This window comes from Carassius auratus, chromosome 29, assembly GCF_003368295.1.
Source record: "Carassius auratus strain Wakin chromosome 29, ASM336829v1, whole genome shotgun sequence".
Classification (NCBI taxonomy): Eukaryota; Metazoa; Chordata; class Actinopteri; order Cypriniformes; family Cyprinidae; genus Carassius; species Carassius auratus.
In genome coordinates, this window is record NC_039271.1 from 4,168,736 (window position 1) to 4,191,021 (window position 22,286).

Sequence of the window (22,286 nt, forward strand, 5' to 3'; positions counted from 1 at the left end):
TAAAATGTCTATAAACTGGTATTCCCATTCTATAAAATGTATCTATATATTGCATCTAATTAGCATTTTTATGTGTTCTTGGAGCAAACCATAATGAATAAAGAAGTGCAATAATGGAATTGTAATTAGTATAATATTAAGAAGATCTCATATTTCACAGGAATATTAATCTATCATTTATTTCCATATTTACTTGTTGTGTTTCCCCAAAATGGCTGATTAACATGCTGTTTGTCCTGGTGTCCTCTACAGAGGACATGTATAAAAATGATGCCCTGTTTCGTAACAAAAAGTCAAATTCCGATTTGAAACCGCATAACATTTTATTTAAAGATATTTATTAATGACAAACTATTTAAAAATTATCAAATAACTGCAAAACATTATCATATTTCCCCTAAGAGTGATAAACTTGATAATTCAGTCAATATCAGTTATATTTAAAGACCAAGGAGAGGATTGTGATGATTTATGATCAAACCCCCAAACATTTGTGCTCTATGCAGGACATCCAAATTATGGCATTTATGGTTTTAGACAAATTCACTAAAATATGATTTCCTTTACAGAGAAGTGTATGCCTGGGTCCCAGGATATATATATATATATATATATATATATATATATATATATATATATAGTATACAGGGACGTCCTTTAAACATATGTCAAAGAAATGTTTTTAAAATATACAACTTCCGTTACAGGAAATCTTTTTAATAAAAGGCAAATTAGAAATTAAATAAAAGGCATAAATAAGGGAAATGAATACGAAAACTAAATGTAAAAAATAAAATAAATATCCAATATATAATAAAAAAAAATAGTAAAGCAAAACATAAAATTAAGGATTTTCTAAATTATTAAATTTCTCTCTTAGAACTTTCTAAATTAAACTTTAATTAAATTTTGTAATTTTAATTTAATTTAACTTTCTGTTTTATCACCTTGCCGCGCCCCCTGCAATGACGTCTAAGTCACCTTGTTCCCTGATTGGCCAGTCCACCCCATTCGGTCCCGCCCACTGTGATTTCGTCATCCTCCCTCCTCAGCGACGGGGGTTGGTTGAGTCCGCGCGCTGGAGAAGGAACAACAGACTGACAGACAGCAGCGCGTCGAGGGAAAGATGGAGCAGCCCACTCTCGCCGTGGACTTCAATTTCTTGTTAGCTACCGACTCCTACAAGGTGAGCAGAGAGCCCCCGCCCGGCCCGGTTTGCTGTTGTATACCGGTGAACCCGTGAGTGACAGGAGAATGAGGGAAAGTGAACGAGGAGTGAAGGTTGTTTCATCCTTCAGGCCGTTAACGTTTAAATCGGTATCAGTCAGGTCGGTAGGCCGAGTGTGTGTGAGGATAAACGACAGGTACATCTGCATCGCTGTTCTTCTGAGTAGAATATGTAAGTTTATGTCGGTAATAACGGATAACGTACAAATGAGAGTGTGGATTACACCTAAAGGGCGGGAGTCACGGGCCCTGGTGGGGTATTAACGTTATTTCTCTTCAAAAGCAAAACTGAAAGCGCTTGGTTTCTCAGGAAATGAATGCAACGTTAGCCTCCTGCTGATGGGTGTGCTACTAACCTACTAGATCTAACCTATTAGTGATTATACGTGATTTAATCAAGAACAGCACCGGGTTGACTCCATTTCAGATATTGCTGAAATAATCCGGTTTCAGAATGCAACAGATTCACTGTAATTGTGGTGTAAGACGATGCGATGTGTTTTATGAAATATTATTTATATGCTTATAGTCTGGACCGCAGTGTACATTCTGTACGTTATATGAATATGACATATAGTAGTAGCCCATGTCCTGTGTGTAGTGCACACATAAGGCCTTATGTGTAGTCTATCACTGTCATTATAATATACCAAAGTTAATAATTGTGAAAACCAAAATTAGGCTATAATAGATTTGTATGACAATTTTTTTTATAAATATCTAAAATACAACTCACAACAGACCCGGAAGAGAAGACAATGCTGAATAAAGTCGTATTTTATTTTATTTTTTACCCAAAATGTATTTTCAATGTATTATTCATTATATCTAAAGTGCTGTGTGACGTAACAAGATGCTGAATCATGTGCAAAAACTGTATTTGAGTCCTTCCAACATACAAGGCAACCAAAGTGATTATCATTCGGTTTAAGAAATGAAAAAAGCAAGTATTTTATAACCATTATATCTTTATTAAATCTTAAATTATTAATTGTATGCCATTTTTACTTTGCCGTCCTGAAGCTGCTGCTCAGGTCACTTTTCACTTTAACCCAGTGCTCTCTGTCCTTGGCGTCATTGACTGCTGTTGTGTCTGTTATGTTGTGGATATGGTCTCATCTAGGTTTTATCAGTGTTTTCTTTCACCAGTGCTGCTAGAGGACGGGAGTGGATGCCTTTGTGTTTTATCCTCCCACCACGAATGTAATAGGATTCTCGTGTTTTGCATTGAGGCTGATGACACATTCATTTAGCCTTTTAAGGGATGCTTCATTACTTAAGGATCCTGCAGATGTCAATGGAGGGAAGAGATCATGGGTGGAAAATGGCTGGTTGTTCATTATTTACTCAGTCAACACTACACTCTATTTTCCGTGTGTCTTTTTGATAGTATGTTGATTTTCTGAGACTTGTTTTATGAGTGTGTCCATGAGCTCTGCTTTTGACCTTGTGATGCTACTCCTGACGTTTAACGGTCGGCATTTACTCTCCATTCAAGGTTATGGCTCTGATAGAAACGGGGTGAAACTGTTAGAATCAAGTAGCTGTAGAACAAGGAAGTAAAGGTGACACCAGGAATGAGAAAGGGGTTGAGAAATGAGAAACGGTCTAATGCTCTGAGTAAATGAGAGTATACGATTGTTCAGCAATCATATATAGTTCTCTAGAAACCTGAAGAATAAGTGTTCAGAGTTCAACAGCAACCATCCACTCCCATGAAGCTTTGCAAATGATATAATGAATGGGTGACACTCTCAAACTGTGCTAGAAAAATAAAACAAACATAATCGGATTGGGAGGAAAGTTCTGTTTTATACTTCAAAAGTTCAGGTTTAATTCAAAGTGTTGCTTGCCTTTTATTTGTAGGTGCTTGTAAAAATGTACTATCAGTTTCTGAATAAAAATTCAGCTCTTTTTTTGTACTGAAGTATAAATGAATCTTATAAAGGTTTCAGATTTAATACTGTACCTTGCATTAAGCATAAAACATGTTAATAGACAGCAGGTAAACATACTTAATGTAAGTTTATGTTTTCTTTTCAGTTTACAGTCACTCTTCAGTTGCTAAGCTGAAAGTAGAAAAATATCTAACAGCTGTTTAGTGGAGAAAAAAAAAAACACATTGAAATTTCACGCTGTTTTTATATTTACAATTTTATATTTTATCATAGTTTTGATTTGACTAATTCTTGTGTAGCTTATTTGCTCATAAAGTTTTGTACTTCCTCGAATAGTTTGCTTCGCATCAAAGCTTTAATGTGAATCATTTTAGAGCTCGATGGTTTATGGCTTTATTGGGGAATCGTTTGAAACCCCTGTGGAGAAGATGAATAGGAAAGGTCTGCTGCATGTGTAATGTTGATTGACCAGTCGCTACGCACATCAAGTTTGGCATCAGAGAAGACGTTTGCTGGGTTTGTGTTAACAATTCTATCTGGTATTGCATCTTTCCTCCTTTATCCTCAATTGTCAACATCACAATGGCATGCTTATGTTGTCCAGGAGATTTTAGGCATAACTGACTAATTGGTCCGCTTGGGAACATCGGATCAGGTCTGGTTAAAATCTGGCTTGTTCAATTTTATAACCGGTTTACAACGTTTCACTTTCATTTCAGTTTGCCACACCATAAAATAGCTTCTTATACAGCCTCCGTGGCCTTGATCTGAAGCCTACTCTGGCAATTTCGTGTCCCTTGTGCACACAGCCAGTTGTTGCGCATGCATGGACCACATGCACCTGTTCCAGAAGGGAACCTCGAACTGCCCTTTGAGCCAGAGAGGGAAAAGCTGCCTGAAATTTGCTCTTGGGGTGCAGGGAGTAACAACAGTAGCTGTCAGGCAGGATAACCATGAGGGTGTAACCTTTCTCAGGCTGGCCTGTATGCAAGAGATCAGCCAAAAAGTGCCAGGGAAAGGTCATCATGCACAAAATATAAGTGAGCTTAGTAGGTTGTCTTTGATATCTTGTGTAAGTGTAGTCATGTTGTCAACATAGGATGTATTTATATCACAACTCTTTGAAGAGCAAGAGGGCAAACAGGATTATTTTACTCTTTGTGTATCTATATAAAAACTAGTGATGCACAATAAATATCGGCTGATATTTAAGACGCATCTTGTCTGTAAAGCCGGTTCCGTAATTTGTGTGATTTCACGTGGAGCTGCCTTTACACAGAGCCGTTTGCGCAGCTTATCAGGGAACAACGTAAATGCTGCTCCATGTGAAATCACGCACGTTTAGAGATTTACCGCTGATTACAGAACCGGCTTTAAATGTGCATTAAATATCGGCCGATATTTATCGTGCATCCCTAGTAAAATAAAAAAAAAAAAGTTGCTTGTGCAAAACTCACTATCACGATTCTAGAATCTTGTTGGTTATCGCAAGGACGTTGCTAAAAAAAGCATTCAACAAATAAGCAGCTTAGTCTAAATAACTACAACCTTTTATTGCACATTTGAGTGCAGCACTCCAAATTCACAAGTTCATATGTTTGATTAGAAATTGTGTGGGTCTTTTTCTTTTAACTTTTAAAACTGAAAAATGCAGTTTCTGTGGTACTAGTGTCTTTGCAAACACTCCTAACACTTTTATGATTGTTCTTATCTTTACAAAAATGTCCTATTTTATCTAGGGCTTGACAGTAAAGATTTAACATGCATGGCAAGAAATTGTTTACTCCACAAGTTTGGCGTAAACATTTAATCAGTCCTCCATCTTGTATTAGCACCACCAATATTTGCCCTTGTTTAACCCCATTTTTTATCTCTGTGTATTTTGGCAAGTCTAGAATACTTCAGTATATTTCAGTTTTTAACTCGGACACTAGCGTAAACGTAAAGTTGAATGTGCAGCCTTTCAAAGTATACCCCATTTACACATGCACTGTAGAAAGCTTCATCTTTGTTCAGCGTTTGCTCTTATTTTTCTCCAGAAAGGTAGTGAAAACATCACAGAAGTAGTCCATGTTATTCCAGTGGTTCAACTTGAATTATCTGAAGTGATGGGAATGCTTTATAACAACTATATTCAGTATTGTCTTTTCCAACGCGCGTTCACAAGAGCTTCTTCTCAGGACCACGACGTGACATGCATGCTTAGGCTGTCTGTGGAGGAACAGAAACCTCTCTGATGTAATTTAAAATATCTTCAATTGTGTTCCAAAGATGAATGAAAGTCTTAGGGTATTGGAACAACATGAGAGTGAGTAATTAATGATACATTTTCATTTATTTGGTTTACTGTACCTTTAACGCATCAGTGTTGGTAGATCAACTAGATCATAACCAATAACCGTCTGATTTACAGAAAACTTTGTGGACTAAGATGCACCTAGGCTTGTTGACATCATTACCAAATCACAGCTGTGCCAGAGGATGTTGTGTTGTTGTTGTGTGGATTGTGGATTTTTCTATTTATGAATCGTAACGTGTTGTAATTTCTTTCTTGCAGGTCACACATTACAAACAGTATCCACCCAACACCAGCAAGGTGTACTCTTACTTTGAGTGCCGCGAGACGAAGACCGAACCTACCAAGCTCAGAAAAGTCAAATACGACAAAACGGTCTTCTATGGGCTTCAGTACATTCTCCAAAGATATTTAAAAGGTATGTAGGATGTGGCTGACAGCATTGATTTGAGTTGCAAAATATAATAATATTTAATAATATATTTTGGGTTCTGTTCACACTCAAGAATGCAGCCTGCTGTAGTCAGTTCTCTCTTAAGCAGCCTGAAAAATAATAACATTGTTTATTCCAACAGGAAAAAAAATTACTTTCTCATGATGGGAGCCAGTGTTAACTGACCAAACTCGATGGTAGAGTTCTAGGCTAAAAAAATAGCGGTTTGAGGTTAAGTCTTGTGACTAGCAGTCTGGTTTGAGTTTGAGCAGTCTCATTTTCGCATGGAGTTTAGTCTGTTTTTACATTGAAAAAGATTTCATGGTGCGATAGAGTGAAGGCTTTAAAAGTCGTGTGATAAAATTAATCGAGACAATTGAACATCTGCTCTCTCACCCACAAAACACAGCTTCCCGAAGCAGTCCTGGTCACAGATTCATGCATTTATGGTAGACTAATAAATACCAAAGTTGCACTACTTCTGTTTCTGTTGTTGTCTCCAGTTTTTTTTGCTTGAATTTTACTACTATTTCCTAAAGAAGCACATATGTCCTTAGATACTATAAACTTAGTTCCCATCTGTAAGTCACAGTATCTAGTAAATGAGTAAATGAATACATAAAAAAATATTATTTTTGAGGATACTGTGCCTTTAAGACAGTTTGTGAAATCTTTTTAATGTACTTTTGTGAGAAAGCAGCAATGAACTCATGGAAGAGTCCCTTAATGCAATAAAGCAAGTATGTTGGAAAATGTGCAATTACTCACAAACAGTGACACCGTGTCTTTTTATTCATGAATTGTTCAGCCACTTCCTTGAGGTTTGTGTTATTTCTCGTCTCACAGTTGTCCCGTCTCTTTTTGCACTCACAGGACAGGTCGTCACAAAAGAGAAGATTCAGGAAGCAAAAGAGGTGTACAGGGAACACTTCCAGGATGACGTGTTCAATGAAAAAGGATGGAATTACATTTTGGAGGTACGTTGAAGCTCCCCTCTGTGACATTTCTGTATGTTTTAGGGATCATTCATCAGAGATGTTCAGTCACGTCACTTATGTTGCATCTCTGCAGAAATACAACGGTCACCTGCCCATCGAGATCAAGGCTGTGCCGGAGGGAAGCGTTATCCCGCGTGGGAATGTTCTGTTCACCGTAGAAAGCACAGATCCGGAGTGCTACTGGCTCACTAACTGGGTAGAGGTGAGGCATGACCCTAAACTTAAACACTTATCTAAAGCGACTCACTCTACATTCTAAGTTTACATTTTGTCAGTATGTGTTTAATTCCCAAAGGATCACATATAGATGACATTAGTTTCTAGTGGTCCACCGATATATCGGCCGATATTTGGCATTTTCAAATATCGGCTTCGGCCGATCAGTTTTTCTGCTTGGCCGATGTGTTCGAGACTTTTATTAAAATTTAATTATATTAAAAATGAACAGATTTTTTGTTATGTATTGAACATTGTTGTTGAGTTCCACTGATTTAGAAAACATAAAGGTAACATTATCCATCTATAGATGGATAACATGCATGAAAATGTGTCTTATATTGTATTAATGACTTGTGAGTGTCTAGGAAAGATAAAACATTATTCAGAGATCAGTTTTACACTACATGCAATTGTTGTCCAGCAAAAGTATGTTTGAATTAAAATTAGAAAATCAAGAATCAAGTCTATTCTAATGAATTCAATAATAATATAATAAATAGTTTTTTTTTATTTTTATTTTTTACATTTTTACAATAACAAGGCACTATGGAATATTTTATTTTTTCGCCTAAATTACGTGTTTTCTGTATAAATTCTGTATAAATACTTAAATATTGAATTCCATTGGTATTTCTGGATTCAATTTGAGGGGTTTAATTACATTTTAATGATAAAAATCATGTCTAGTTACTAATTAGTAAATTAATTATTACTGATGATAGTATAAAAAGTTACTTTTTTTCACAAATTCAGTGTTGTTTTTTTATTTTTGTATTCTGTTTTATGATTTATGAGCCAACAGGAATATTTAGTTAAAAAATCCATGGAGATTATAATTCCAGAATCCTTAAAACTAACAATTTGTTCTATACGATGTACTTGTTTTCTTTGTATTTATTATTAAAAACAAAACCTGCACTAGACCAACCGAGACCTGTCACAGAACTAACATATTATTGCCCTGGTTTTGATTTCCTCTGTTGTCCTCATTTGCAAGTTGCTTTTGATACAAGCTTCTGCTAAAAGTCTTAATGTAAATTGCATTGCCATTTTAACCATTTTGTAGAGGCAAATTGAAAGAGGAATTATTCAGTCATGATAATCTAAATTCCTTTGGCACTGTATATTAGCTGCGGGACACAGATTTCATGAATCACTGGTGGAGTAAACAGTAAGGTGCGCATTTTGGCAGCACAATCATCATTTGGTTCATAATTCTGAAGAATTGTATATAATTGGGCTTGTAGTTGACATTTTTCTCTGTAATTAATGACTACAGTGTTTTCCAAACATGTGCAAAAAGTGACATGTCATGCCACACAACTCCCTCGTTAATATTTACCTTCAAACCTGCTGAATCATGCTGACAGTCTGACATCCACGTATACAGTCGAGGGAACGATCGCTAGCTTTCCTTCTACTCTCTGCATTTTGAGTATCAAATCAGCTTTATTTGAGTGCTTTTACAGATGACTCGGGGGGCTTTGAATGTATGGCAAATATGTTGTCATGCTTAGCTGGTAAATTTAGACTGTGTGTGTGTGTGTCTGTATGCCCTTGGCTCTCAGTACACACTGTCTTCACATATCTATTCTCCAGTGATGGCAAACACGTGTCTACTTTCTTTATGATGATCATGAGAAGGCACTGAGGCTTACGAGTCGCTGAACTCTTAGTAGACTTCTACGACTCCGAAGACGACATTTTACTGAGAATTAAAGTATTTAATATTTCTCTTAAACCTCCATCCTTTGTGTTGTTTAGGTGGAGAGAATCTCTTTATTTGTGATCGTCACATACTGACACGTTGCATCATAGTTTGGCTTTACATGCATGTAAACAAGTGACCCTGGCACTGAAGATAATCTCTGACGGCAGGATGCACATCTGAGCACAAACACAGATTTTGGGCTGCGCTGATCAGACTTAATGACATTAAGTATAAAGTTTACTTGCTGGAGGTGCTGAAAACCCACAGATCAGTGTGAGAAAGCTGTTTGGATCACTTTGCAGTCAGATAAATTCGGACTAGCTTGCAGATTAATCATTTCAAGTCCGTGTTTATCGGTCTAGCTTCTTTATTCACACCAAATTTCAAGTGTCCAATTTGAGTAAAAATGGTTTTAATTGTATAAAAATTCAGCGTGACAAATATTTTTGCAGATTTGTAATTAGTTTAGAAATCTGTTCCCCCCAAAAAAGACATTTGATAGCAAAAAAATTAGGACAACCATATATATTTTATATAATTTAAATAATTTATTTTACTCTAAAAATAACAATATGTCATATATATATAATACATACATTATATATAATACATTTAATAATAATTTATATTTATTATATTGAATTAATAATAATTTTTATTACTAATTTGTTATGAAGTACTCAATATGTAATTTAAATAATTTATTGTAATTTAAAATCTAAATTATGTGTAATTACTTTTATTAATGTAATAATTATTACTTTTATTATAATGAATTAATAATAACAATTATTGTTATCATTACTAATTTAATTCATTAATGTTAACATCTTATTAGGTTTCATCAGTGCATTTTTCTTTTCTCTTATTTTCGATTGACAGTTGTATTAGGTTATTTGAGCTATTGACTAATGTATTCTGGTTGTTTTTAGAAATTGGAGACTTAATGCCCACTTTTCATGATCCAATCAGTTCCTAATGGACAAAATCAAATCCCATCCAGCATTTTTTTTTCACTGAATATCATGTATCACTTAGAAATGCATTACTTTAAGTAAAATGGGTTGTGACTTTGATTGACAATTAAAAATATCAGTAAGAAATGAGGACAGTGGAGGTTTTATAACCAATTCAGAACAGAAAACCCTCCAAAACAGTGATTGCTTTTAAAATCACTGTACAAGAATCTCACGTCAGATGAGTTGAGTCCATGTGATTGGGACACTGGGATGTTCTTGTGCCCAAAGAGCGCCAGATCCTAGCAGATTATATTTGCAGTATGATAATATTGACTTGACCGGCTGGTCTTCAACAAAGCATTTCTGCCTGACATCCTCTTGTTTGAGTCCAGCAAACCCTGTGTGCAGTCGCTGTGTTGACACATTCCCAAAGCTCTCGGCTCACATCGAGATTCAGGTTATTTTTAGATTCAGGTTCAAGCTTGACTACACTTTTTTTTGTTTTTGAGTTCCAAGATATTTGTCACTTTCAGATGTGACGATACAAGACGAGGTGCATTAGGGGGAAAACTCACAGGAAGTGTTCACACATGTATGTTAATAGCTGAGGAAACTGTTACAATGATGGAAATTTGTCTTCTCAACAGACTATCCTGGTTCAGTCCTGGTACCCCATCACCGTCGCGACAAACTCAAGAGAGCAGAAGAAGATCCTGGCCAAATATCTCATGGAGACGTCAGGAAGCCTGGAAGGACTGGAATATAAACTGCACGACTTCGGCTACAGAGGGGTTTCATCACAAGAGGTGACATTTAATGAGTTGCTACACTAGTGCTAAAAGCTCAGAGAGACTGTTTACTGTTAACCAAACCCTACAAATCTGGTTTAAGAACATGCTTGGAATGTCTAAGATGAAGCTCTAACTCAGAAATGTCATAGCATTTAAATTGTAAATACCAAGAAATGTATACATACGGTGCACATCCTCCATCCTGTAGTCTGATGGTTTTGTTTCTGCACTAGCTGTGCGTTTTAATTATGTTTCCGTTTCAGACGGCTGGTATCGGTGCATCTGCACACTTGGTAAACTTCAAAGGAACAGACACCGTGGCCGGGATCTGTGTAATCAAGAAGTACTACGGCACCAAAGACCCGGTTCCTGGTTTCTCAGTACCAGCTGCAGAACACAGGTGCAACAACCTGGAGCTAAGAGCTTGATGATAGTTAATCACATAGCTTTAAGGAATCGATCACTCAGAAGTAATGTGAACTTGCCTGGAAGGTTTCCTTTTACTCTTAAGATGATGTGGCCCAATGCATTCTGGTTAGCTGGTGCCGCATCATCACACTTCTCATTCCCTGCCCTGTACCAGGAGCTGACAGCCCCCTGTCACGTAATTAGCAAAGACCAGTGTTTCTTCTCACATTTGCAATAGTTTCAGTAGTGCTTTTGAAATGTAGTCGTTTTGACATGCAATACATTGTACAATGCTGCCACCTAGTGGTAGATATCAAAACATGAAACCATTCAAGTTTGTGCAATTTTTTAATATAAATTTTGTATATACTATACATTTTTAATTAAAATAGTGTTATTTTAACCTGTAATGCTAACACACAATTGATTTGCCAGAAAATTGCATAAGATTAAGAATATTTAATAATAGTAATAATATATATAGTTTGTCTGTAATTCTGTCAGATAAGCTATGTTGTTAAATGTGAATAATTAAATGTATAATTTTTTTTAAATCTGAAGTTAATTGCTGGAAAAAGTTCTTAAGCTAATAGTGGTATTAGTGATAATAAAACGGTGTAATAATAATAATAATTGTGTTTTTTGTGTTGCAGCACAATCACTGCCTGGGGAAAGGACCATGAGAAGGATGCTTTTGAACACATCATCAAGCAGTTCCCGTCTGTCCCCGTGTCTATCGTCAGCGACAGCTACGACATCTACAACGCCTGCGAGAAGATCTGGGGTGAGGACCTGAGGGGTCTGATCGAGATGAGGAGCGCAGACGCCCCGCTGGTGGTCCGACCGGATTCGGGAAACCCTCTAGACACAGTGCTAAAGGTAAGCACTGTTGCATCAAAAAGCATATCAGCTGTGACCGGCAGTTGATTAATCATGCTTTAATATTATATTATTTCATGATATGGTTGTGTTTGTTTTTTTTACACAGCTCGTCTCAAATCTTTACTTCGTTTCAAAGCGTAGAGTGATATGCATGTCCATTAAGTCTATTAAGTCTTATTTTCCAGGTCCTAGAAATTTTAGGAAGGAAATTTCATCCAGTTGAGAACTCTAAAGGCTATAAGGTGCTTCCACCCTACATCCGAGTCATTCAGGGTGACGGTGTGGACATCAATACTTTACAGGAGGTGTGTATGTTGTCCATCTCACAACAGAACCATGACTGTATGGTATACGAGCTCCTGAGGGTTTAAACTCGTCCTTTACCTGTTTTATTGTGTTATACAGATTGTGGAGGGCATGAAAAAGCACAGATGGAGCATTGAGAACATCTCGTTTGGCTCAGGAGGAGCTTTGCTGCAGAAAGTGACTCGAGATCTGCTCAACTGCTCTTTTAAGTGCAGTTATGTGGTGACGAACGGACTGGGCGTAAGTGTCGACTAATGGGAGCGTTATAGCAGTGACTCTATAGTTTCAGTGCAGTTACATGCTTCATCTTTATATGCATATATGTGCATAAAGAAAATGAAGCTATTTTAGTACAATTCTTGTAATGTCAATGGTGATTCTCATAAAACATTCTCATTTTTAACACTAAGAATGTAAAATGTTGATACCGTAACATGTAGCATAAATTAAAGTAGATTACAGGACATGTAATGTATAAATAAATACCATATATATATATATGTACATCAATATTGAGAAAATAAATTTTTCATTAATATGATGTTATTAATTTCAGGTAAACGTCTTCAAAGACCCTGTTGCAGACCACAACAAGAGGTCAAAGAAAGGTCGCCTTTCTCTTCACAGGACGCCTAGTGGAAATTTCGTTACTCTGGAAGAGGGCAAGGGTGATCTGGAGGAATACGGAGAGGTACATCACTAAAAATTAATCCAAAAAATGTATTCATTAAACACATTTGACTTCATACAAATGAGAAGAAGAATATTTTTTCACTTCCAAGTCCTAATCGAGTTTGATCCTGGAAGTTTAAAATATCTTAAATGATATAACAAAGGTCTTAACTGTTATTTTAAGAGGTCTTAAAGAGGTCTAATGTGATTTAATAAACTTCAAAAGGCTAGGATTTAATTGAATATTCTGCATTTTCAGAGCAGTTTGCAACCAATGAATTATATGCATTTATTTACTGTTGATAAATTATTAAAATGTTATATCGTAATATGTTATAGATGGATGTGTATTTTATCTCCCTCATTTGAACGAGCAGCTGAAAGTAGTTAAACACTTGGCATTTCAAAATAAGAGTCCTAGAATAGTTTATAATTAAAGTATAATAACGTATAAAATATATAATAAACTGTATCTAACATTTAATTTGACATTAGTTCTTGTTGCTTCTCTGAAATAGCATTATTTAACATGCTTAGATGCTGTTAATTGGCTTTTATTAAACACATAATTTCAGCAAAATCCAATATCGTTTAACCTATAATTTTTTACATATGTATACATTAGTTTCAATACACATGCATATTTAATAAAACATGTCTTAAGTATTTTAAACTTGCTTTAACCCTGTTTTGCAATCGAATGCATACTTTATTAATGATTTAAAACAATATATATTTTTGATATTGTGAGACACTGTAGTAATTTAGTTTGATTTTAAAATCCTGATAATTGCATATGGTCATCTTGCGAGTTCATTTTGACTTTTTCCTTTGTCCCCTCGCAGGACTTGCTGCACACTGTGTTCAGGAACGGGAAGATTGTGAAGAAATACACCTTCGATGAGGTCAGAGACAATGCCAAGCTGAAGGAGAGCGAATTGGAGGAACTGCTGCTCTGAGCGTGTTTCCCATCAGCCCTCTCTCTGCCCACACCCACCGAGAGACGTGAGGACACACAGTTACCCCAACGTTCAGTGTGCAGAGCTGTTCTATGTTTCTGTCTACGCTTCAGTGTCTCTTTCTAACGGCAGATGAGAGCAGTTATCATGCTATTTAAATCATTTAACTGTCTATTTGACCAAGTGTGCTACTGATCACACGTCTTTGCAGGAATGGAGACGTTTATGTGTGCGTATACCGCGAGAAGATTTCGCTTAGCTTGACTGTAGGACTGAATGGTAATCGTTCTGTGTTTGTTGAATGTGAATGTTGTGTGTAGGGTTTATCACTTTATTATAAAGGATTGATTTATTCCTTTATGCAAAGGAGACGGCTGAACTAGAGGGATACTTTCGTTGGCCTTGTGTTTATTTTATGTTATTTCTGGTTTTAGTTGAATAATGAAACCTAAGAGGGCATGTTTAGGTCAGATTTCCACCTAAAATCAAGAGGACGAAAAAGAGAAACTTCATTTTGCATAAAGAAATTAGCATTTTTGCATTATTTTCATGATATTTAAGGATATCTTACCACCAATACCCATTACTCTATTGTGTGCCGATATTTTTATTTTATTTTTAACAGTAATTTCTGACATTTTCAATGGTAATTTTCATTAATCGTTCTCTGGAAATATTAAATTGTTACTGTAAATTGTTTAATTTCCATAAGTAAAAAAAAAATCTAAATCAGCATAAATTAAAGGCTGTACAGCAAACATACTGTGTAACTAATGAAATAAATAATAATAATGCCATTGCATTATAGTAGTAATGGGAATTTATGGGCTTAATTTAAAAGTAGGTTTTGTTTCCTTTATGCAAAATATAATTTCATACTTCTTTGGATTTTAGGGGTGAAATATGATTTAGACGTGTTCTTGACAGGATTCATCCAAATATAATAGACCCTTTCAGGTCTGCGGAGAATATTATCCAGATTTTCCCAACATGTTAAATGCTACATCAATGTAAACCTGACATACTTAAGTCAACCAAAAAAAATAAAAAAAAAATCTTTATTTTTTTTATATTACTCACTACAGCTCCTTATTTGAAAACACCAGTTTTAATAAACAGTGGGGATCATTTTAAAAGAGTTTAGTTTTACTGTTTTCTATACCTAGAGTTCCAAACTCCACATTAATAATTTTTTATGACATACGTAAATAGCGCCAGTTACCGTAGTAAATATCCACAGTCAGAATAATGTGGCCAAACTGCCTTCTCTCTCGTATATATCGGCGTAGGCGTTTGTTTTGAGAGCTGGCTTCTTATTTGTGCAAATAGAGATCTGTTCTTATTTTTGTCTAATGTCTATTTTGTACCAACAGAAAATTCATGTATCCGTTACGTTCTGTGGAAGACTGATGTTGCTCACACAGTTTCTGGCATGTGTGTGTGTGTGTGTGTGTGTGTGTGTGTGTGTGTGTGTGTGTGTGTACATGTTTGATTGACAACACTTATAATTTCAATGATGTTTTTATGTATATGTTGGGTCTCATTTTTCTTTCAACCTCTTGGGATATTTTAAAACTAAGATGACTGATGCCATTTTGACAGGATATTAAAACAACGACAACAGTGTATCCTGAAATTTTGCTGAAATGTTGTTATTATTTCTTTTCCTTTTTTATGGAATAGCGGAAAAGATGAAACCATTCCCTTTTATAGCTGCTGTAAGGACAGTAAACAGTTTCTCAATGCACTAGCCTTCAAACTAGTAATGAATCACTTCATTTTGATGACGAATTTAAAACTGTGTAAAGGAAAATTCGTGTTAAAGTTTCAATAAAAAGCAATATCATACGGATTTGAGTTTGGGTTTTATTTCTCTGGATGCAGTGATCAACACACGGTCATTTGTTTTTAAAAATAAGCTGTTTGGTAGCAGCACAAAGTACATACATTAAACTGTATTACGAATGGATAGATTATTTTTTATTTGCGGTTTGTCTGTAGATAACCGAATTATACTTTTCTGCCCCAGAACAGTTAGCTAAAAATTATAAAAATGTATTATTAATACTATATATCTATATATATATATGATAACAAAAAATGTATACAATAAATATAAGTGGTCAAAATATTTATACAGTACAGTATTTATATAACCGTGAACTGTTGCTGATATCTAACTTTTGTGGTCACTGAAATTATAAAAAATGCCCCTGAAATATGTAAATGTAAATGAATACTTTATTTTTTTTACTATAATATTTAATTATGTAGGGTTCGATCACGATACTGCGATTGCTCCATAAGCCAACTTTTGCAATTGTAGCAAACTTTTAGAAATTTTTATAATATAACTTTAGTTGCTACTGAAATGATAAAAAATGCGTGTGTGATAAAACTTCAGACTTATTTCGTGATACTGAACTGAATTCGCGAACTATTACGTAACTTCCTTTAGCGAACTTTAAGCACTTTGTAATAAAACTTGTTTGGTGTCTATAGATGCATATATGTGTATCTGCACTTACTTGTAAAAAGACTACATATATTTAGACCACCATAATTCCCACCTTGGCATTCAAATTACAAGTTAAATTTTTGGATGTACTGTTCCTTTAAGAGAATTGAGTTTATATCGGGGCACAGGAATGTAGAAAATCCATCTCCAGCGTCTCAAAACAATCATATGACTGAAATATTGTTCGCGGGAGCGCGCTCCATTCACTCGAAACTATCGCCTCGTGACGACGTATCCAGCTGCAGATAAACCACATCTATTACGAAATACCATATGTTGTCTGATAGAATCTGAACTAGATCCGAAACTCCGCTTCTATCCTCATCTGGATGTACTCGAGTTTCCTCGCGGGGGAGGAGCAGCATCTTTTCCACCACAGAACCACGTCACTCTGTCAAACTTCCAGATTTTTATGAAAACTTGAGCAAGCGAGATTCAAGCCCCTTCCTTTTTATTTCTTCCTGGAGGATATCTAGGTCGGTGCAAAGAGATGCAGACTGGATTTAGATTAAATTTGACCCCCGTTAAAGAGCCTCTGGGTTTTGTTAAACTCGTGGAGTGGGTAAGTAAGAAAATCCAAATCTGTTGAGCTCGTTTTTTTTTTTTTTTTTTAGCATTAACTTCAGAAGCAGGGCAAAGGCCTGGCTAAAAATGCACTATTCCATGCAAAGTATAGTTGAAAGTCTATCTAGTTAAACATTTTTAGTCCCAACCACTAATACTTGCAAAACACAGAGTATGTGAGTATTTCTCATATGCATAGTTATTTTACAAAATGTTTAATTTTCACTTTTTTCTTTTAAACCAGGGAAGTTTCATCATGTTTTGTTCATGCTTGCTTGAGTGCATACTAAGAAATTATGTAAAGTGTAATTTTTTTTTAGTTCAAATTGTTATGCTGATAATATGCAATGAAAACTTTTTAAATGCTATATATATATATATATACCTGCAAAAGAAGCATTTCCACTTGTCATCTATCAGACTTTTGCATATGTTTTTTTGCGCATTCCCTTCACCAGCAACTCAGCATGTCTTGAGTTTTCTTTAGCCACCTACTTACATGAAGTTCCTGCCTTCTTTCTCTCCTCAAAGGAATTTGTTATTGGCAGGGAAAATGGAGTTACTGACTCAGCTGTTGTTGTCTATAAAGTGTAAATCGTAGTGTGGGACAGATGAGAAGTTTCTCTGTTTTGTTTTAATTGCTTCTTGAGAGTGAGCTGGTAAACAGGATGTATCACACAGCGAAACTAAACATCTGGTGTTGGAAAATGAACAGCAGGTCTTCATTTAACTTCTAAGAGTTAAACCCAAGCGGAGGGAATCAAGGTTAAAACTGAGCACAAGATCAGATTAGTATGTCAGATGATTCATGAAGGAAGCTTATTTCATGGTAGCCTCTGCAGTGCATCTTCAGGTTTGTGCATGTAGGAAACTGAAGACGTGATTGCATGCTTCTATTGTTTGCATGCAGCGTTTCATGCATAATGCTCTGGTTTTCTCCAGCTCTCGGCCGTGCTTGCATTCGGGACGTGTGGAGGTTATACTGGCAGAAATGTGGTTTCCATCTTCTGCGGCGGAAGCAGCAATGAAACCCTCAGTGCCACTTTCACCTACCCATTCAGGTTGGACCCAGTTACACTGAGAAGTTGCTAGTAAATTTCACAAGCAATTGGCAAACAACACATTGAATGAAATGTGAAATTGTCAAGTAGAAAGACTGTAGGTAACATAAAATTAGATATTGAAAATATATAACAATTACAAAGAACATAAATAAATAAATGCTGGAAAAATATAAATAATCAAAATATTAAAGGAGTAGTTCACCAAGGAATGAAAAATGTACTCACCCTTAGGCCATCCACTAGTGGATGCTCTGCAGTGAATGGGTGCCGTCAGAATGAGAGTCCAAACAGCTGATAAAAATATCAAAATAATCCACACCACTTCAGTACATCAGTTAATGACTTGTGAAGCCAAAAGCTGCATGTTTGTAACAAACAAATCCAATATTAAGAGAGAGCTAAATATTGCCGGCTATCTGTAAGATTGCTTCCTCCAGTGGAAAAATGAGTCTAGTCTAAAATCAGGAGGGAAATCTGCACAGATCAAGCAGTGTTTACAACTCTAAACAAATATGTGGGTGGATTTTGATGTGAGACACGACAGAAGATGGATTTTTGTTATTATGGACTCGTATTTCTGCCAGAAGTGACATCTTAATGAAGTATTTGTTTCTTACAAGCACATCGTTTTCACTTCACAAGGCATTATCTGATGGACTGGAGTGCTGTGGATTACTTGTGGATTTTTATCAGCTGTTTGGACTCTCATTCTGACGGCACCCATTCACTGCAGAGGATCCATTGCTGAGCAAGTGATGCAATGCTAATTTTTTTATTTGCACATTCTTTTGCAGGTTAAACCAGGAGCTGCTGGTGGAGAACACCACCACTCTTTGCAACCACACAGTTCCTGTAACCCATCTCGTAGGAGACTCGTCGTCTTCGGTGGAGTTTTTCGTGGCTGTGGCCGTCTTGGCTTTCCTATATTCAATGGTGGCTCTGCTGGTCTATCTGGGCTACATGCATGTGTACCGAGACTCAGACTTCGGCCCTATGTTTGTGAGTATGCAAATATAGCAGATGAGCTTGAATGCAATATGCATTTGTATATCACATCGCAGATGCTTTTAAAGGGAAATTTCTGTGCATGTTTGTAATTTTCTGTCTCTATCCTGCTAGGATTTCGCGCTGACAGCAATCTTTGCGTTCCTGTGGCTGGTGTGCTCGTCTGCTTGGGCTCGAGGGCTGCAGACGGTGAAGGACGCCACTGGTACGGCTGGCATTCAATCCACTCTGGCGTTCTGTAAGGAACAAGATGTCAAATGTGAAGTCACTGAGTACGCCAGCCTGCGCTCGCTCAATATATCTGTGGTAAGCAATTACACTAACCAATCAGCTGTTCTCTTTCACTATTTATTATCATGCCGATTATTTCTGTATTTTATTTTTTTACCTCAAAAAAGGGTACTTATCCCTAACACTGAGATGCAATCTTGCATTTGTAATGCATTTTACTTCCTTATTGTGGCATATGTCTACCGTATTTTTCGGACCATAAGTCGCACCTGAGTATAAGTCGCATCAGTCCAAAATGTGAGTAAAAAAACATATATAAGTCGCATTTATTTAGAACCAAGAGAAAACATTACCGTCTCCAGCCACGAGAGGGCGCTCTATGTCTTCAGTGTAGACTACAGGAGAACAGCGCTCTCGTGGCTGGAGACGGTAATGTTTTCTCTTGGTTCATGTCAAATTAATTTTGATAAATAAGTCGCACCTGACTATAAGTCTCAGGACCAACCAAACTATGAAAAAAAGTGCGACTTATAGTCGGGAAAATACGGGTAATTAAAATTGGCATATGTAGTACAGGACTTTATTCACTGGCATTTGATGCTTTTTAAGTCCGGCGGCCATTAGTTTGGAATAATTACGATTTTTAAATGTTTTTGAAAAAACAGTCTCTCCTGTTCACGAGACTGCATTTGATCAAAAATACAGTAAAATTATGAAATATTATTACAATTTAAAATACCTGTTTTAAATTTGAATATTCTTTAACATTTTTTTTTTTTTTGTGATACGCAGCTGAATTTTCAGCATCATTAATCCAGTCTTCAGTGTCACATGATCTTCAGAAATCATTATAATATACTGATTTGCTGCTCAAGAAGCATTTCTGATTAATACCAATGTTGAAAACTGTTGTGCTGCTTCATATTTTCATGGAAACTGAAATATACTACCATTCAAAAGTTTGGGGTAATTATAATAATAAAAAATAAATAAATAAATAAATAAATACAACGTTTATTCAATAAGAATGCATTAAATTGATCAAAAGTGACAGTAAAGATAGTTGTAATTTTAATTCTATTCTATTGTATTCTATTCTATTCATCAAAGAATCCTGAAAACAAAAGTCACAGTTTCCACAAAAGTAAAAATAATAATCATGTTTCTTGAGCAGCAAATCATCAAATTAGAAGATCATGTGACATTACATTTTAATCATTTTAATCATTACATGTGACACTGAAGACTGGAGTAATGATGCTGAAAATACAGCTTTGATCACAGAAATAAATTACATTTTAAAATATATTCAAATAGAAAACAGGTATGTTAAATTGTAAAATATATTTAACTTTTTTTTTACTTAACGTAATTTTTCATCAAATAAATGCAGTGCCAACTATTCAATTATTCCCAACTTTTGACCGGTAAGTGTAAATGATAAATAACCGATTCCTAACCTCATTTACAGATATTTGGTTTCTTGAATCTGATCATATGGGTTGGGAACGCCTGGTTTGTGTATAAGGAGACGCGCTGGCACTCTCAGAAGGTCAGTGCTCAGCAAGCGGCGGGACGAGGTCCAAATCCAGCCCCCAACTAAACAATTATCCCACAGCAGAACACCTTAGCCTTCATGAAAATTACACAGTGACCGGTGATGCTCCTGGAAGACCAATATCATATGACTCTCATGTGTGATATTTCTCTCTTCTCCTGTTCTGTTTTACACCTTCAACTTCTTGTGTACTTGAAAAAAATATCTTCTTTCTTTTTTTTTTTTTACCTTAGTTATATTTCGTAAGCATGCTTTTTTTGAACTTTTAATGGAACTAAAACATGTTTTGAATGTACTTGGACTTATATGATCTATTCTTGTCAAATCAAGTATAAAATCTTGTTCGATTTGTCAACCTCAATACATTTCAGTTTTGCATAGCAACATTTCTGTGTATTTTTGCATTTACAAACCAAATTCCAGTCTTTTCCAGTCGTTTGTGTTCAGGTGTTGCGTTTAAATGGTTATCTATGGAGTTTTATGCAGTTTTAAGCATCGATCACATTTCTAATGGTTTTCTCTCTGTTCTTGTTGTGCTTGGTTTTTTTTTTTTTTTTTTTTTATGTCATTTTTGGTCAATAAAACTGACTGTGAAGTGCACTTGGTAGTGTTTGTATACATGCAGGACTCTGTGCTTCTGGGGAGAAAGTGTGATTTCTTCCCCAAATAAATCCTGGCTTCCTTCTGGTATAATGGCTCTTTTGTTTGCCGGCTCATCCTGTGACTTCACTGATCAGCATTTGTCAAAAGAACAAATTAAACATTATCTGGCTAGTTCACAGCAGTAGGCTGAACGCATTAAAAGTGTTTTTTCATGTCCTACAGGTGATCTGACCCATGACTGTCCGACTCTGACCTGTTTATTTCCTATAATCATTTCTAAAATTATTTTTTGTGAAGTGCTTCAGCCTGTAGTACATTAAATAATAATAATAATAACTAAATAATGCATTGATGTTTATTGCACGGCATTTTTTTTTTGTCTGATTTTCCTAGCTGTTCATCTTTTAAGAACTCTTAAAGAAATACACACACACTCATTATTCAAAAGTAGTGTGTATGTATTTATTGTGATGATGAGACGATGACTTTCTCATGATAACTGCTTGTGTAACGAAACCTGTGAAATTAAATTAAGTTATTTACCTACAGGATCAAAAATCGGCACCTCAATGATGACTGAAACCCACATCATGTGAGAATCACAATTAAAACATCAACTATAACTGTATTAAACAGGGATTTTAAACTACTATTATTGCAATAATCAACAAAATTAAACAGTAGCAATTTTTATAAATTCCTTTAATAAAATACAAGACTTTTTAGGAAAGAGTTAATGACATTTTATATAAACAATAACATGTTTAAAACAACAACTTAGTAATTATAGAATCAATAATAAAATTAATTATTATTTTCATTACATTTAAAATATTATTATTAGTAGTTGTTAGTGAAACCATTATTACTAGTTTTTAAAGATAAAAATTATAATTATTAATAGTTGTAACTTATGTTGTTTATAAATGAATTACATTTTATTATTTACATAATTTAGAACAAATATTAAGTAATATGAATTAT

At 35.4% G+C, this 22,286-nt stretch overlaps 2 protein-coding genes across 2 annotated transcripts; both read left to right on the forward strand.

The window, feature by feature from the left end:
• The first annotated feature begins 1,055 nt into the window (after nucleotides 1–1,055).
• Nucleotides 1,056–15,611, forward strand: LOC113047893 (nicotinamide phosphoribosyltransferase-like). The gene is made up of 11 exons (XM_026209262.1): nucleotides 1,056–1,186; nucleotides 5,683–5,839; nucleotides 6,728–6,831; nucleotides 6,926–7,054; nucleotides 10,389–10,547; nucleotides 10,796–10,932; nucleotides 11,594–11,819; nucleotides 12,008–12,127; nucleotides 12,228–12,368; nucleotides 12,685–12,819; nucleotides 13,646–15,611. Exons 1-11 carry the CDS (start codon nucleotides 1,127–1,129, stop codon nucleotides 13,757–13,759), a joined length of 1,482 nt encoding a protein of 493 aa, XP_026065047.1. The 5' UTR covers nucleotides 1,056–1,126; the 3' UTR covers nucleotides 13,760–15,611.
• Nucleotides 15,612–16,441: 830 nt separating this feature from the next.
• On the forward strand, nucleotides 16,442–21,605 carry LOC113047894 (synaptophysin-like protein 1). The gene is made up of 5 exons (XM_026209263.1): nucleotides 16,442–16,839; nucleotides 17,784–17,902; nucleotides 18,700–18,904; nucleotides 19,025–19,216; nucleotides 20,613–21,605. The coding sequence occupies exons 1-5, from the start codon at nucleotides 16,768–16,770 to the stop codon at nucleotides 20,742–20,744; spliced, it is 720 nt and encodes a 239-aa protein (XP_026065048.1). The 5' UTR covers nucleotides 16,442–16,767; the 3' UTR covers nucleotides 20,745–21,605.
• The last annotated feature ends 681 nt before the right edge of the window (nucleotides 21,606–22,286 follow it).